The 12,650-nt window shown below is 46.4% G+C and overlaps 6 protein-coding genes across 6 annotated transcripts; 4 read left to right on the forward strand and 2 right to left on the reverse strand.

Annotated features, from left to right (window-relative positions):
- Positions 1–254: 254 nt before the first annotated feature.
- N7533_006397 (hexose carrier protein) lies at positions 255–1,957 on the forward strand (the record flags this gene model as incomplete). The annotated part of the gene is made up of 6 exons (XM_057103047.1): positions 255–605; positions 637–818; positions 873–1,203; positions 1,255–1,586; positions 1,634–1,733; positions 1,781–1,957. Coding segments are annotated over 6 exons (1,473 nt in total), but the record flags the coding sequence as incomplete, so codon positions are not given.
- Positions 1,958–2,700: 743 nt separating this feature from the next.
- N7533_006398 (uncharacterized protein) lies at positions 2,701–3,145 on the forward strand (the record flags this gene model as incomplete). The annotated part of the gene is made up of 2 exons (XM_057103048.1): positions 2,701–3,075; positions 3,116–3,145. 2 exons carry the CDS (start codon positions 2,701–2,703, stop codon positions 3,143–3,145), a joined length of 405 nt encoding a protein of 134 aa, XP_056962678.1.
- A 923-nt stretch (positions 3,146–4,068) lies between these two features.
- Positions 4,069–5,132, reverse strand: N7533_006399 (amidohydrolase family protein; the record flags this gene model as incomplete). Its single annotated transcript, XM_057103049.1, has 2 exons — positions 4,069–4,740; positions 4,800–5,132. 2 exons carry the CDS (start codon positions 5,130–5,132, stop codon positions 4,069–4,071), a joined length of 1,005 nt encoding a protein of 334 aa, XP_056962679.1.
- A 1,663-nt stretch (positions 5,133–6,795) lies between these two features.
- N7533_006400 (fungal specific transcription factor domain-containing protein) lies at positions 6,796–8,442 on the forward strand (the record flags this gene model as incomplete). Its single annotated transcript, XM_057103050.1, has 6 exons — positions 6,796–6,897; positions 6,976–6,994; positions 7,049–7,243; positions 7,310–7,608; positions 7,658–7,864; positions 7,939–8,442. The coding sequence occupies 6 exons, from the start codon at positions 6,796–6,798 to the stop codon at positions 8,440–8,442; spliced, it is 1,326 nt and encodes a 441-aa protein (XP_056962680.1).
- A 1,058-nt stretch (positions 8,443–9,500) lies between these two features.
- On the forward strand, positions 9,501–10,546 carry N7533_006401 (fumarylacetoacetate hydrolase family protein; the record flags this gene model as incomplete). The annotated part of the gene is made up of 4 exons (XM_057103051.1): positions 9,501–9,689; positions 9,727–9,819; positions 9,880–10,174; positions 10,248–10,546. 4 exons carry the CDS (start codon positions 9,501–9,503, stop codon positions 10,544–10,546), a joined length of 876 nt encoding a protein of 291 aa, XP_056962681.1.
- A 1,244-nt stretch (positions 10,547–11,790) lies between these two features.
- On the reverse strand, positions 11,791–12,111 carry N7533_006402 (uncharacterized protein; the record flags this gene model as incomplete). The annotated part of the gene is made up of 1 exon (XM_057103052.1): positions 11,791–12,111. One exon carries the CDS (start codon positions 12,109–12,111, stop codon positions 11,791–11,793), a length of 321 nt encoding a protein of 106 aa, XP_056962682.1.
- Positions 12,112–12,650: the final 539 nt, after the last annotated feature.

Here is a 12,650-nt window from a genome sequence, read left to right on the forward strand (position 1 = left end):
GTAATAAAAATATTATTTCAAGGTTGTCTCCGGGTCTCCAAGGTTTAAACAGTTATTTTTGGCGAAGTCCATTCACATCGATATGCTCAAACGAACAAAAACTGGCACATGGATGCCCGCATGGGTTCCTCAATCTACGATTACTGTTTCGGCACTACTCATAATATGTTCTATAGTACAGTCAGCAGTCAGTGAATGGTTTTGATATCTACCAGAGATATAATATTGGGTTCATTTTAGCTAACATCAAGTAGACGAGCGGTTACGATGGATCAATGCTCAATGGTCTCAATATCCTTCCTTCATATACTGACTACTTTCAATTGAACAACGTAACGAAGGGTTTGAATACTGCCTCGGTCTCAATTGGTGGATTCATAGGGCCATTGATATCAGGTATTGCAGCTGACCGACTTGGTCGACGGCCAGCTATTTTCTGGGGCTCACTTTTAACGATTCTTGGAATAATAATCCAGACTGCGGCGCAAAATATTGCCATGTTCGTCGTAGCGAGGATCATGATAGGGATTGGAAGTGCTATTACCGGGGTTGCCGGAGGAGTATATTTGACCGAAGCGTTTCCCAGTCGCTGGCGGGCGTGGGGCGTGGGACTACTTAATGATTTTTATTAGTGAGTACTCTGTATTCACGGAACCGGAAATTTCATCTAACTCCGAGTCGGGATATAGCATTGGGGCCTTGATTGCAGCAGGGGTTACTCTTGGTACCGGCCAGTGGCAATCGACTTGGGCATGGAGAGCTCCGTCTCTTTTCCAGGCAATATTTTCATTACTCTGCATCCTTACTCTCCCATTTATGTGAGTTGGAGACCGAAATAATCTTTTTAAAGTGCATTTTCTGAATGAATGCAGCCCTGAATCACCGCGCTGGTTAGTACAACAAGGGCATTACGAAGAAGCAAGACTTTCTGTTGCCCAGAAGAACGCCGACAGCAACATTTCGGATCCTGTTGTCGTTGCAATCTTCAAAGAAATTGTGGATACCTTGAAATGGGAACGAGAAGAAGGTCATGGTCTAAGACCCATAGAGATATTCAAGAGGTCGGCGACCAGAAAACGACTCCTTATTGGAATATCAGCAGGCCCGTTTTCCTGCATAGCAGGAAACGTAATTGCATCCTATTATTTAGGCTCTGAGCTCGATACCGCCGGAATTACAGATACAAACGATCAACTCAAGGCGGTGGGTTTCCCCCGGAGCAAAAATTAAAACTGTCTGGCTAATAAACGTCAGAATGTCGTTTTAAATACCTGGTGTCTTCTATGCAGCCTTATAGGTACGCACCTAGCAGCTAAATGGGGGAGAAAATCGACGGCAATTCTTTCCCAGACGCTCTTGTCTCTTTGCCTTTTCGTGGTAGGGGGGCTTTCAAACATGTATGCATCAGATCCTGCTGGTGCATCTAATGGCTTGGTATATGGGAATGTGGCTGTGATGTTTCTCTTTCAAGGCTTTTACTCAATAGCATGGACGCCGCTGTTATATCTATACCCGTCAGAGGTGATGAACTATACCATCCGCGCCAATGGTGTTGCTCTCTCGTCATTTTCTTTGAATGCATTTGCGTAAGTTCATGGAACAAACTCTTGCAACGGATACTAACGTTTGTCAGTCTCGTCTTCACATTCATCATGCCAATCGGGCTAGGTGACATTGGATGGAAGATGTACATGATTAATGCATCCTGGGATATAGTTGTCTTAGTCCTAATTGTATGTTCCTTGTTTTATCGAGTTATGAAATTCACTAACCAGACAAGGCTATCTATTGGGTTGAAACCAAGGGAAAGACATTGGAAGAAATCGACGCGTTATTCGAGGGACAGAAACATTCTTCAGTTCCTGATATTGAGTTAATCCGCAAAGGAGAGGAACAAATCAATACAGACACTATCGAGGAGCAACTCATAGTACAATTGCATCAGAATATTAAATGATATCCGTCTCTCGTTGAGAAATCCCTCCTCGCTCCAGCTTTGTTTGCTGCGGTTGGATATTCGTGTGCGTATTTTATGTGGGCGTTGACTCAGAGATTAACCCTCTGTTTGTCTGAAAACTAATTTAAGATAGTGAAGAATACAAATAATGCACAATTTAATTTCAAGGGAATTTCCCTCGATTAAAATATTTATTACCTCGATTCAAGTTCAACGTCGCTTTGGGATTTTGATTACAATTGATGACCTAGAGCGGATGATTAATACCCGCCATCCCACACTGGCAGAAATATCCCCTCTTTTTCTTTTCAGGCGGGTCCTGTTTATGTTCTGCCACACCTACAGACCCCTTTGAATACACTGTCCGATAACCAGATTGATTCGCCACTATCGAGTCACAGACTTCACCTCCTTGAAATGGAGAAAAAGGAAATGGATCGGGAGCCTCTCCTAGAGATCGCTTGTTTTGATCACGATTCCGCTGTAAATGCAGCAAACGGAGGGGCAAGTAGGATCGAGTAAGTTATAGTTACTTGTTAGACCTTTCTTGCAGCTGGATGGGAGGGGGCCATCCACGTGAATTCCATGAATCCTTTTGCTGATTCCACGCCAGACTTTGTCAGGACTATGCTTCTGGTGGACTATCTGCGGACGCCACGACATTGGTGACCCTGAAATCCCGATTATCCATTCCAATTTTCGTGATGATCCGACCTCATCCAAGGAACTTTTACTATAGCGACATGGAATTTGAAGATATGAAGGATACTTTGAAAACTTTGAAGACTCTTGGCGCTGACGGATTTGTTTTCGGAATCCTCCGACGTCCCGAAACGCGCACCCGATATGGATGGATTGACATCGAAAGAAACAAGGAACTTGTGCAGCTTGCTGATGGGAAGCCATGCACTTTCCATCGTGCATTTGACTTGATACCGGAGCCGTACTGGGATACAACCCTGGCGGAACTGATAGCCTGTGGATTCAGCTCGATTTTAACCAGCGGCGGTTCGTTGGGAAACCAGGCAACCGATCACACAAGCGCACTTTCAAGACTTCATAGTCGCAATCATGGTCTTAAATCCAGCGAAGATCTTGAAATCATCATTGGTGGCGGCGTAAGATCAATGAATATACAGTCTTTGTCGCAGCTGACAGGTGGAAAGAGCTTTCACTCGAGTGCCCTAGTAGACGGTGCAACTGTCGTCTCTATTGAAGAAACAAACAGAATGTGTGAATTTCTAGCCATGGAATGTATAGGAAAGAAAGAAGGCCCAATAGGAAGTTTCTAGCACGCCAAAGAACTCGACACGAAGCGAACCCTACTCAGATTGGCGTTTCCCTTAAATGCAACAACTACTGGAAGTACTACGAGGAAGGCTAGTTGTCCTATCAATAATTCGTGATTACCGTTACTTAATCACCGACGCTGACATTGATACCGTCAAGATAGGGCCTAAGGGGACAATATCACGCTTAAAGAGTTTCTCACGTGGAATCCCGATGTTGCCTCGGTGGGGATGGCTGCAAAAACCCGTGGCTTGACTACTGCTCTTGATTTGGCGTTGGTGAATAGGCTCGGGCTTCACAACATGTCGCTTAGTACGCACCTATTCTTCTCGAGAAATTCTTTCGATCGACTTCCAATCAACCCGCCCGTTATTGAGAATGGTTTTCATCACTAGAATAATATCCATGGCTATACCTAAGGAGTACTAGTATGATGGAACGCTTTATTTTTCTTCCTTCCTTAAAGCCTTAACAGACTAGTACCTAGGTAGTAAATCTGTAAAACCCCAAGGCTATTATATCACACCCAGTGAGTCAAAACTTAATAAGATATGTTGTTATTAGTACTGATTCTAAAACCCTAAAATCTCTAACTATGCAAAATATTGTAACAAAGTTATTGCTATCATTTCGGACAAGACCTTAGACTTGCCTAATAGTCTAATCAGCTCTAATTAGCATAACTAAAACACCCCCTATGCGATAGATTAGAGGCGAAATCGAGAGAATGTGAGCTCCATCGTCAGATATACCATGGAAACAAGGAGAGTTGTTGGATCAAGTTATTGAGTAATATAATTAAGAACTTGATCATAATTACTTTAAGTTTGTGGAAGTTTGAGTTCTTGTCCCGCAATCCAAACTCTCTGGAGGGATCTGGTCGCCTTGATATCCTCTATAGGATCATCTTTAATCAAGATCAGATCTGCCCGATAGCCTGGCTGAATTACTCCGCGATCGTGCAAGCCAAAATATTTTGCTGGGAGAGACGTAGCAGCTCGGAGAACTTCAGCCGTTGACAGCCCACATCCGAATAGTAATTCTAGTTCCTCGTGCAGACTGACCCCGTGGGCAACATTGGCTGGTACACCGGGGCTCATATTAGCATCTGTGCCGGCCAGAACAGGCACACCGGCGAAGTGAAGCGCGGCAACCGTTTTGCGGGCATTGTCAAAGTCCAATTTCTTCGCCTGCGACACTCCTTTCATCATGGTCAATGTTGGAATACTGATGCGCTTGTTCTCCACCATCCGCTGGATATCCTCCTCGCTCATCACACCGTCAAGGGGAGCATGCGTGATGAAATCCACGCCGGCATCTTGAGACATGTGCGTCGCAACTAAGCTTATAGCATGAGCAACAACAAGTTTATCGTTCAGATGGGCGTTCTGGACGAGAGCGTTGACGGTCTCTTGATCTGGCCCCGGAACGTCCGCCACTATTTTGATGTAATCCGCCCCTTCCGCAACACGGTCGGCGACAAACTGTTTTGCCTCCGCAACGTTAGACACCAAGGCATCACGAGGCAGAGTAGGAATGTGACTATGCACACTTCCCGGGCCGTCGCAGCAATACCACAAGCTCGGATGTCAGTCACGCCCTTCCTGCCGCGGAGGGAGATGAGGAGCTCAATAGGCCAGGTTCCCATATCGAGTGCGGTGGTGACACCGAATTCAGCCATCCGCGCAAGATCATCTGGTCCTCTCAAATGAATGTGACAATCTATGAAGCCTGGCAGCAGAATAGCACCCCCAGCGTCAATGGTCTTGGTTGGAATGGCATCCGGTCCGGCAATCAATTCATCATCGATAACGACAGTGCTAGAGTCGCGGATCTTTTGTCCATCAAATACTCTGACATTGGTAATTGCAGTGATAGGGGCCATCATGAGAGCAAATGGTGACGATATGGAGGGTCTGTGAGGGCAGACTGCGAAAATTACCAAAAAAGCGAATCCAGGCTACATACTTACTTGTATATATCTAGGAATGTACTGGATCGGAACCTTGGCATGTATGAATAGTACTATATCACCAGAATAGTCGGCATCAACGGCACCGGGGGTATGATCGCAAGTGCCGAAAATGTTCGGGCCGAACAAAATTGGCCACCGATGACACATGGGCTCCACCGAAGGACGATGTCAAACTTGAACCTGGCGGGACCCTTCATCGGATGTCGGGGCTCCGACCTCCGACCCCCTTGAAATGGATGGGATGGTCGGTAAGGACCATTCAGGATTGGCTTCAAGTTATTCGTTGTTCAACCAATTTCCTCCTATATAGTACATAATTATACCGTAGTGTAATCACACGCCATAGTTTCAATATGGAGATCCGCTTAGCCAATCTCAGCACCATTAATTATCTGATTTCTATGTATCAATTCCTTCAAGTTATTCCTGCGTGACCTATATCAGCCTCCAGGGCTTCTGAAGACTCTGAGGGCTGTGCAAACTTGAACTATCCCTATCGAAAAATGGAGTTTATATATAGTGCAATTAATTGGATACAAAGGTTATAACTTGAAGATCTTCCTCCAGAGCTACTGGGCATATGACTGTGACTTCCTGCTTCCTTCCTCTCCGAGTCCCTTTTCAAGATTCTCGTAACCAGTTCATGCCAGTGGTTTAGCTTGATTGAAGCAAGCCAGCGTCAGCTCATCATATATCCGACCTTTGTCTATGGAGAAGGCGTGACCCCTGGATTCTCAGAAGCGGTGTAAAGCCTATGATAGAACATAAGCGGAAGTGGCGAAGAAATCTGTCAATTTTGAATTGGAAGTTACCTAATCCAAGCTAAGCTAACCGTATCTATTGGTTGTTCAGTATTCTGCCATACTCCGTACACTCCGCCTATATCTTCTAACAGAGGCGCCTGTAGGCCTCGCCAAACTCGCCCCGAACCCGCGTTTGGCGAGGTCTATGCGCCTGGATCCCCATTTCCCCGCACGAGTATTAAGCTCTCCCCACAGCCACTTGGGGCACTTTGATACTGTCATCTCAATCATCTCATATTTCCATGGCTCCAAACAGGGAACGCGTCAAGGTATCACAGGCTTGTAGCCACTGCAGGAAAAAAAAGGTGAAATGTTAGTTATAAGAGCAAGTTTACCTGAAATGTGCTAATCTCTCTCAGGCGACGGCTCGGTCCCCTGTGGGAATTGCCTGGTATGCCGAAATCGCAACCCGTTGTTTGAGGGGAAATTCTTACAAATGCCGGCCATAGGACCGTGGGAAACAATGTGATTACCCAGTGTTACAACGAAGGGGGCGGAAGGGTAATGAAGAGCGCATGGCACACGGCTGTGCCAGTCCCGCCGAGACGATCGAGCAGCCAAACGACTGGGGTGGATGCAATGTGTTCTCTAACATGACGAGGACCGACCGATCGTGCTTTTCAATTACTGAAATCAGTCAAGACCATCTAGCACCCGAGCCAAGCCTAAGTGGACCCAGTCAAATCTCCCCGACAAACATCACGGAGCTGGCGGGATCGGCGGATGGTGTCTCATTTGGGGATATACCTTCTTCTCTAAACCTGAGCAGAATGCTGACATATGGAACTGATCCAAAGGATAATCATGGGCGGCCTCCGGCTCCTCGAGACTCTGAAATTGATCGAGAAGAGGCTACAATGGATCTCCAAGCTGTATGTTGAGATTTCCACCCCCCCCCTCGCGCGCCCTTCCTTCCCTGTGCAACTTTTTCTTGTTGACCCGGATCCTAGATAAATTGGGAGCATCATGGTGAGTCATGGCCAATTTTCTCTGAAGGCACCATAATAAGACTGACTAAAATAGGGCCTGGCTCATGGCTCTCTATTTGCTCAACCCCAGGCGTAGAATGGGTTTCTTCCAAGACCGGCACCACTCGTTTCTACGAAGTTGCGCAGGGACTGGTCATGGGTTGGACAAAAAAGTTGACGCTGGCCTCAGACAAGATTCGTGAAAGGTGCCCAGAGCCAGGGGTTGAAGATGCTTGGAAATATGTAACAGGTATGCAAATCCTCACCAATTATCATATCATGCATCCCAAGAGATTTTGACATTTGCATCTTCAAGCTTATTTTGAGAACTCACGAGATAGCGTTTTCGGTGTTGTTCAGCGCTCCAATTTCGAGAGTCGACTTCGTGTTCATTTCCAGAATTCCAATAGGCCCGATGAGGACGTTGCTTGGTATGCTTTGCGGAACACAGTGTATGCAATAGGGCGCCGACTCGTGGTATCAATGGACGGAACTGGAGACTTCGCAGAGATCCAGTCGGACTCATTGCGATTCTTTCACAATGCCTTCTCCGTTTTTTCGGAGCTTCTATTTAGGCCCAGTGGGCTAATGGCTGTGCAGGCACTGGTCGTGATGGTATGTGTGTTCGGATCCTTGACATTGAAATGACTGACCAGATACCCAGACTTCTTTCGCCGAGCTTCTAGGAAGCCCGGCCGTCGAGTACATGCTCTGCGCATCAGCAGTTCGACTCGCACAATCGAAGGGTCTTCACCGACAGCCCTCAAGGGCATGGAATCTTCCAAGGTCAGAGACACTACACAGAAGTTGGGTGTTTTGGGCGGCATATTTCTACGACAAGAATATTGCCTTGCGATCGGGTCGTCCGTCAGTAAGTATCGCACTTCTTTTCTCCTTTATTCCTTCCACTTTCCTTGCCTTCGAGCTTTTCTAATCCAAGCCCAGGCGGTCGATGATGATGAAATAAGCTCCGAGATACCCAATGAGTTTCCTGATGGAAGTAGGTCAGGCATTGGCATGGCAGTCGCTGCTATAGAGCACGCTCGAATCTGCGCCAAGATAAGCAAACAGATTTTATCGGCGCGGGCATTCAATCAGTCACCAGAAGCTCTCTTCAACGTAATGGAAACGTTGGAAAAAAAGCTGCAAATGTGGCGAAAAACTCTCCCGGATCATCTAACCCTACCCAAGCAGAAGCATTCCTTGCTGTTGAGGAAATATGATCAACGCAGAACAGAAATTCTACGGCTACACTACCTATACTGGGGTAGCGTCATCGCTTTGAATGCAAATTTCCATTATCCATGGATAAGTTCGCTGCTTGCTCGATCAGAGTCCTTTTTCGAAGATCGACTGGTGAAAAGCTCAACTCGAGCAGCTGAAGCCTCACGAGAGATCTTGTCGACTCTGAAAGACACAGAGCTTGATACGTCTTTCTCGTCACCGTAAGTTTCTGCCATTGTGACCCCGTCATCTATGAATGAGACCATCAGCGAATGCTAAACCGCCAGGGTTGTTTTTTATTTCCCGATGCTCGCGGTCATCAACTTATTTATCTATATCCTCAAAATGCCATTGCTTGAGACTGTCGAATCGGATCTTGCACTCCTCGACTTGGCGGCCGGTCACTTCGCAAAGGTCCATTTTCTCACATCGTCTCAAGTATCGTTCATTTTCGCGAGGGAGGTTGCCGGCCTGGCCAACAAAGCTGTACGGAGGGCATCGTTAACAGGGCCTAGGAGCACGAATCGCTCGAGCGATTATTCACCCGGCCTTCTATCAGTAAATATGCCTGGAGAACCGGTAAGCATTACGATTCCCAGTGGTTATTTTGGTATATTAATTGCCTTTTCTGCTTCCTAGGCCTCCCTATTTGCCGCAAATACCAACTTTGAAGCTTTGGATACCCTTTCGCCTGGGTTTTTCGAAAACCTTTCAGCTGCGGGAGACATGATCATCTTTTGAAACGGTAGTTTGTACCTACTGAGGCCTGAGGGCTCAGGCCGCAGGTTGCTGAGTCAGCCAGTGCCCACCGTGCCTGCCATGTAGATAGCTTCTCTCCATAGCATCTTCATGTCACCACCATCTTCAGTCTCTCATGCGAGTATCCTCATCCTGTGCCTCCAGTAGTACCTTGATCTGTAATCTGGAGTCGACTTATCCTAAGGCCTTACTGTCATACGTGAAAACGACTTACTCTTTCTCTTTTCTTTGGGGACCCGTGGTTATCAATCGCAATCCGGGGAGAACAAGCGTGTTTGGTCAGCACTATGGGATAGTACTATTCATAAGGGCTCTTGTATATTGTATTGCCCCTCGAGATACTACTATACATTTGTAGACAGAAGTAGTCGGTCCGAGAACCTCCGACCCAGATGGGAAAAGATCCACTCTAACCAACAAACAAAACACCACTTTCTCCCCGCTAGCTCGTGAAAGCACTGCTAAGTTATGAGAATCTAATCCACGGACATTTGGAAAGACCTTTCCCATCTTTTGATTTCAAAATGTCAGCTTGGACACATTTGGTGCGCTTCGTAGCCGTCGAGGACGACCAAATTCATTTGGGTCAGCTAGTCGACCCAATGCGTGATGTCGGCCTAGACTCTACCGACGGAGTCCCCATCTATGCATTTGAAATAGAGGGAACAATATACAATGGCAAAGTAACAAGTCATACTTTGCAAGTCCGCAGGGTTTGTCGGGCACACTGTTCTAGAAGGCTTTGCATAGACTGAGATTTCGACACAGCTACTCTCACCAATTGTTCCAGAGGAGTGTCCCTATATTCGTTGCATTGGTCTTAACTACAGGCTTCATGCAAAGGTACGGGCTCCAAATATAAATTACTGGAATCTGGATATTGATGATGCTAAAATAAAACAGGAGGCCAACATGGCAATACCCACCGTGCCGGCCATTTTCTCCAAACCCCGCACCGCCATTACTGATCCGTACCCGACCGCAATTAATATCCCGAAGGTTGCTCAAGACGGTTCAAGTGATTACGAGGCAGAGCTAGTCATTGTGATCGGAAAGTCAGCCCGAGATGTCACCGTCGAACAGGCCTCTTCGTATATTCTTGGATACACAGCTGCCAACGATATCTCAGCGCGTGATGAGCAGATGAAAACTCCAATGCCTTGCTTCTCTAAAGGTATGGACTCCAGCTGTCCGTTGGGTAAGTCAAACCTTGGAACGTCTTGCGAGAATGGAAAATTTCAGAACAAATCCTAACATATTGACTTTAACAGGCCCTGCCTTGGTCTCCACTTCCGTCATTCCCAATCCTGAAGACTTGAAAATCAATGCAATCTACAATAACAAAACAGTTCAAGATGGTCATACCAGTGATCTAATTTTCGGAGTGTCCGAACTCGTGGCCTATTTGTCGCAAGGGACTACCCTTGAACCTGGAACGATTATTTTAACAGGGACACCGCCGGGAATTGGATACTTCCGGTCGCCTCGAATTGTCCTTGGAGATGGAGATGTCATTAGAGTTTATATTGAGAAAATAGGGACCCTGGTTAACAAGGTTCACTACGAATAGTCTTAAATCCAATACAATTCCGAGGTCAACTTTTTCTCTGAATGTAGTAGGATACAGGCACTGCCAAAAAGATTACATGTATCATGATGCCAGCCCCGGAGTGCCTTAAGGTACTAAATACTACTAGTAGTACCTAAGAATAATATACCTAGGTACTAACAGGGGCCATTATGAATACTACTCCTACTAGGTACCACCTCGCGAGTAGAAAGCCGGTCAATGTCACGGTAGTTTTCTCTCGATGTTAACGCCCGGGCGTACCACTTATTGTCCTCTAGACTTCGAGATATCTACTAGTACACCTGTGCAATACTACTAGTAGTTATATACTAGCAGGGCGCTGCTCCGCAATCCACACTTGCTATGGGAAGCGTCGCGTTGATAGCGACGAGCCATGCAAAAATACAGACGTAGTAGAGGTTTGTAAGAAGGATAACTGGTTTCCTAAGAACAGCAAAAGACCGTGAAACAGCTTCGATAAATGTGTTCCTCTGTGAGCGGGATCGCCATTGTTCAACGCCGATGAGCCGCAGCGATCGGGATCCACGAACTGTCTGCTCCGATGGTAGAATTTGGCGGTTGTAGAATGTTTCCTCGCCGAAGAAGATCACTCCCACTAGCGCAAGGCCTGTCAAGATCGTGTATATCCAAAACGGCCAACGCTACAGTAGACTGATAGTCATGAATGATGCGAGAAGAGGGCCCAGGAAAGGAGAGAGAATCACACAAGACTGCTAAAGGTTGATCTTGCGCCTAAAATTGATCGATTAGTGGAATGCGATGGTTTATAGTTCAAGAATCAACTTACGCTTGCTCGTGAAGGAAGAACAAGTCCTTGATGAACATCAAGCCCCCCCTAGAGAAGGGGTATAAAATAGGTCAGCCAGCTAACTACTAGGTATCGATGAGGGATGGAAATGGCATATATAGAACTGACTCCTTGAGCGACTCCTGTGAAGAACCCGTTGATGACTCGCGGGATGAAAAACCCTATGAAGCCACGCGAGCCCGCTTGGCCAGCAGCTGTAGCAAAAGCAGTGACCATAAATCAGAAAAGCACCGGTAGACGACCGAAATGTGCAGACAACATAACAGAAATGATCCCTCCCGCGCCGACCATGAATTGGTTCCCGGATTGCGAATGGTTGACCACATCGGGTGAGATCTCATATTCCCTTGGTAATTCATGTGTCAATTACTACCTCGTTCAAATTCGACATGAAGAGCTATTGGGGGTAGTGAGCTTACTTCGCTTGCAAAATCAGGGTTGCAGCACCAGTGACACTACCATAATCTGGTAGAAAAGAACACACAATCACGACTGCAAGGACGGTATGTTTCTTGCCAAAACTCCATCTCAACGGATCCCGCGGATCATCTGACGGTTGGAGAACCAGGACGACATGTTGGTCTGCTGTGACTTTCAATCCCTTCGTTTTGTCTAAATCGGGGTCCAAAAAAACGCCTTTATCATCTCGAATGTCTCTGTGATATAAATCGTCGGTCTGAATCTCAGAGAAATCTAAATGAGGAACGCGGCCTTCAGCCTTGGGGCTGGAATTCATTTGGGTGAATTCAAGTTCTGCAAATGAAGGGCTTGCTCAATTTACAGGCGATGGTCAAGAACTCATTATGTATACTACATACCGAAATGTACAGAAGGAACTTCCGCTTGAGCAAAATACCTAGTAGGTGCCCGAACTGGCCATATCACCCACAATCCCCGCAAAAGTGCTTCCGAACGGGTTAGGTTTAGTTCAAACCTTGATATTGCGATCAAAAAAACCCTGAGGATAATAATTGTGTCTTTCGAATCTTGTCCCCAGAGCTCGTATTCGGTGCATACCATGCGCGATACGGCGTGTTCGTGGTGTTTCACATCAGAACTTGAAGATGGCCGGGCGTAGTAGTCTGCTTCGCTTTCAAGTGATGTTTTGAGCCTGACGGCTCACAGATCTCAGATATCTTTTCAAGTATTCTTTGAATGGACACATGTGAAGCTAGGTAGAGTGAAGAAAAAGAACACGAAGGAGGGGTAGATAACTGTTTCAGTGCATTCACACCAACAAATCAAAGTGCACAAAAAGCCAGCGGTACCAAGACT

This window comes from Penicillium manginii, assembly GCF_028828005.1.
Source record: "Penicillium manginii strain IBT 31320 chromosome Unknown utg000004l:1.0-7231830.0:1.0-7236170.0, whole genome shotgun sequence".
Lineage (NCBI taxonomy): Eukaryota > Fungi > Ascomycota > Eurotiomycetes > Eurotiales > Aspergillaceae > Penicillium > Penicillium manginii.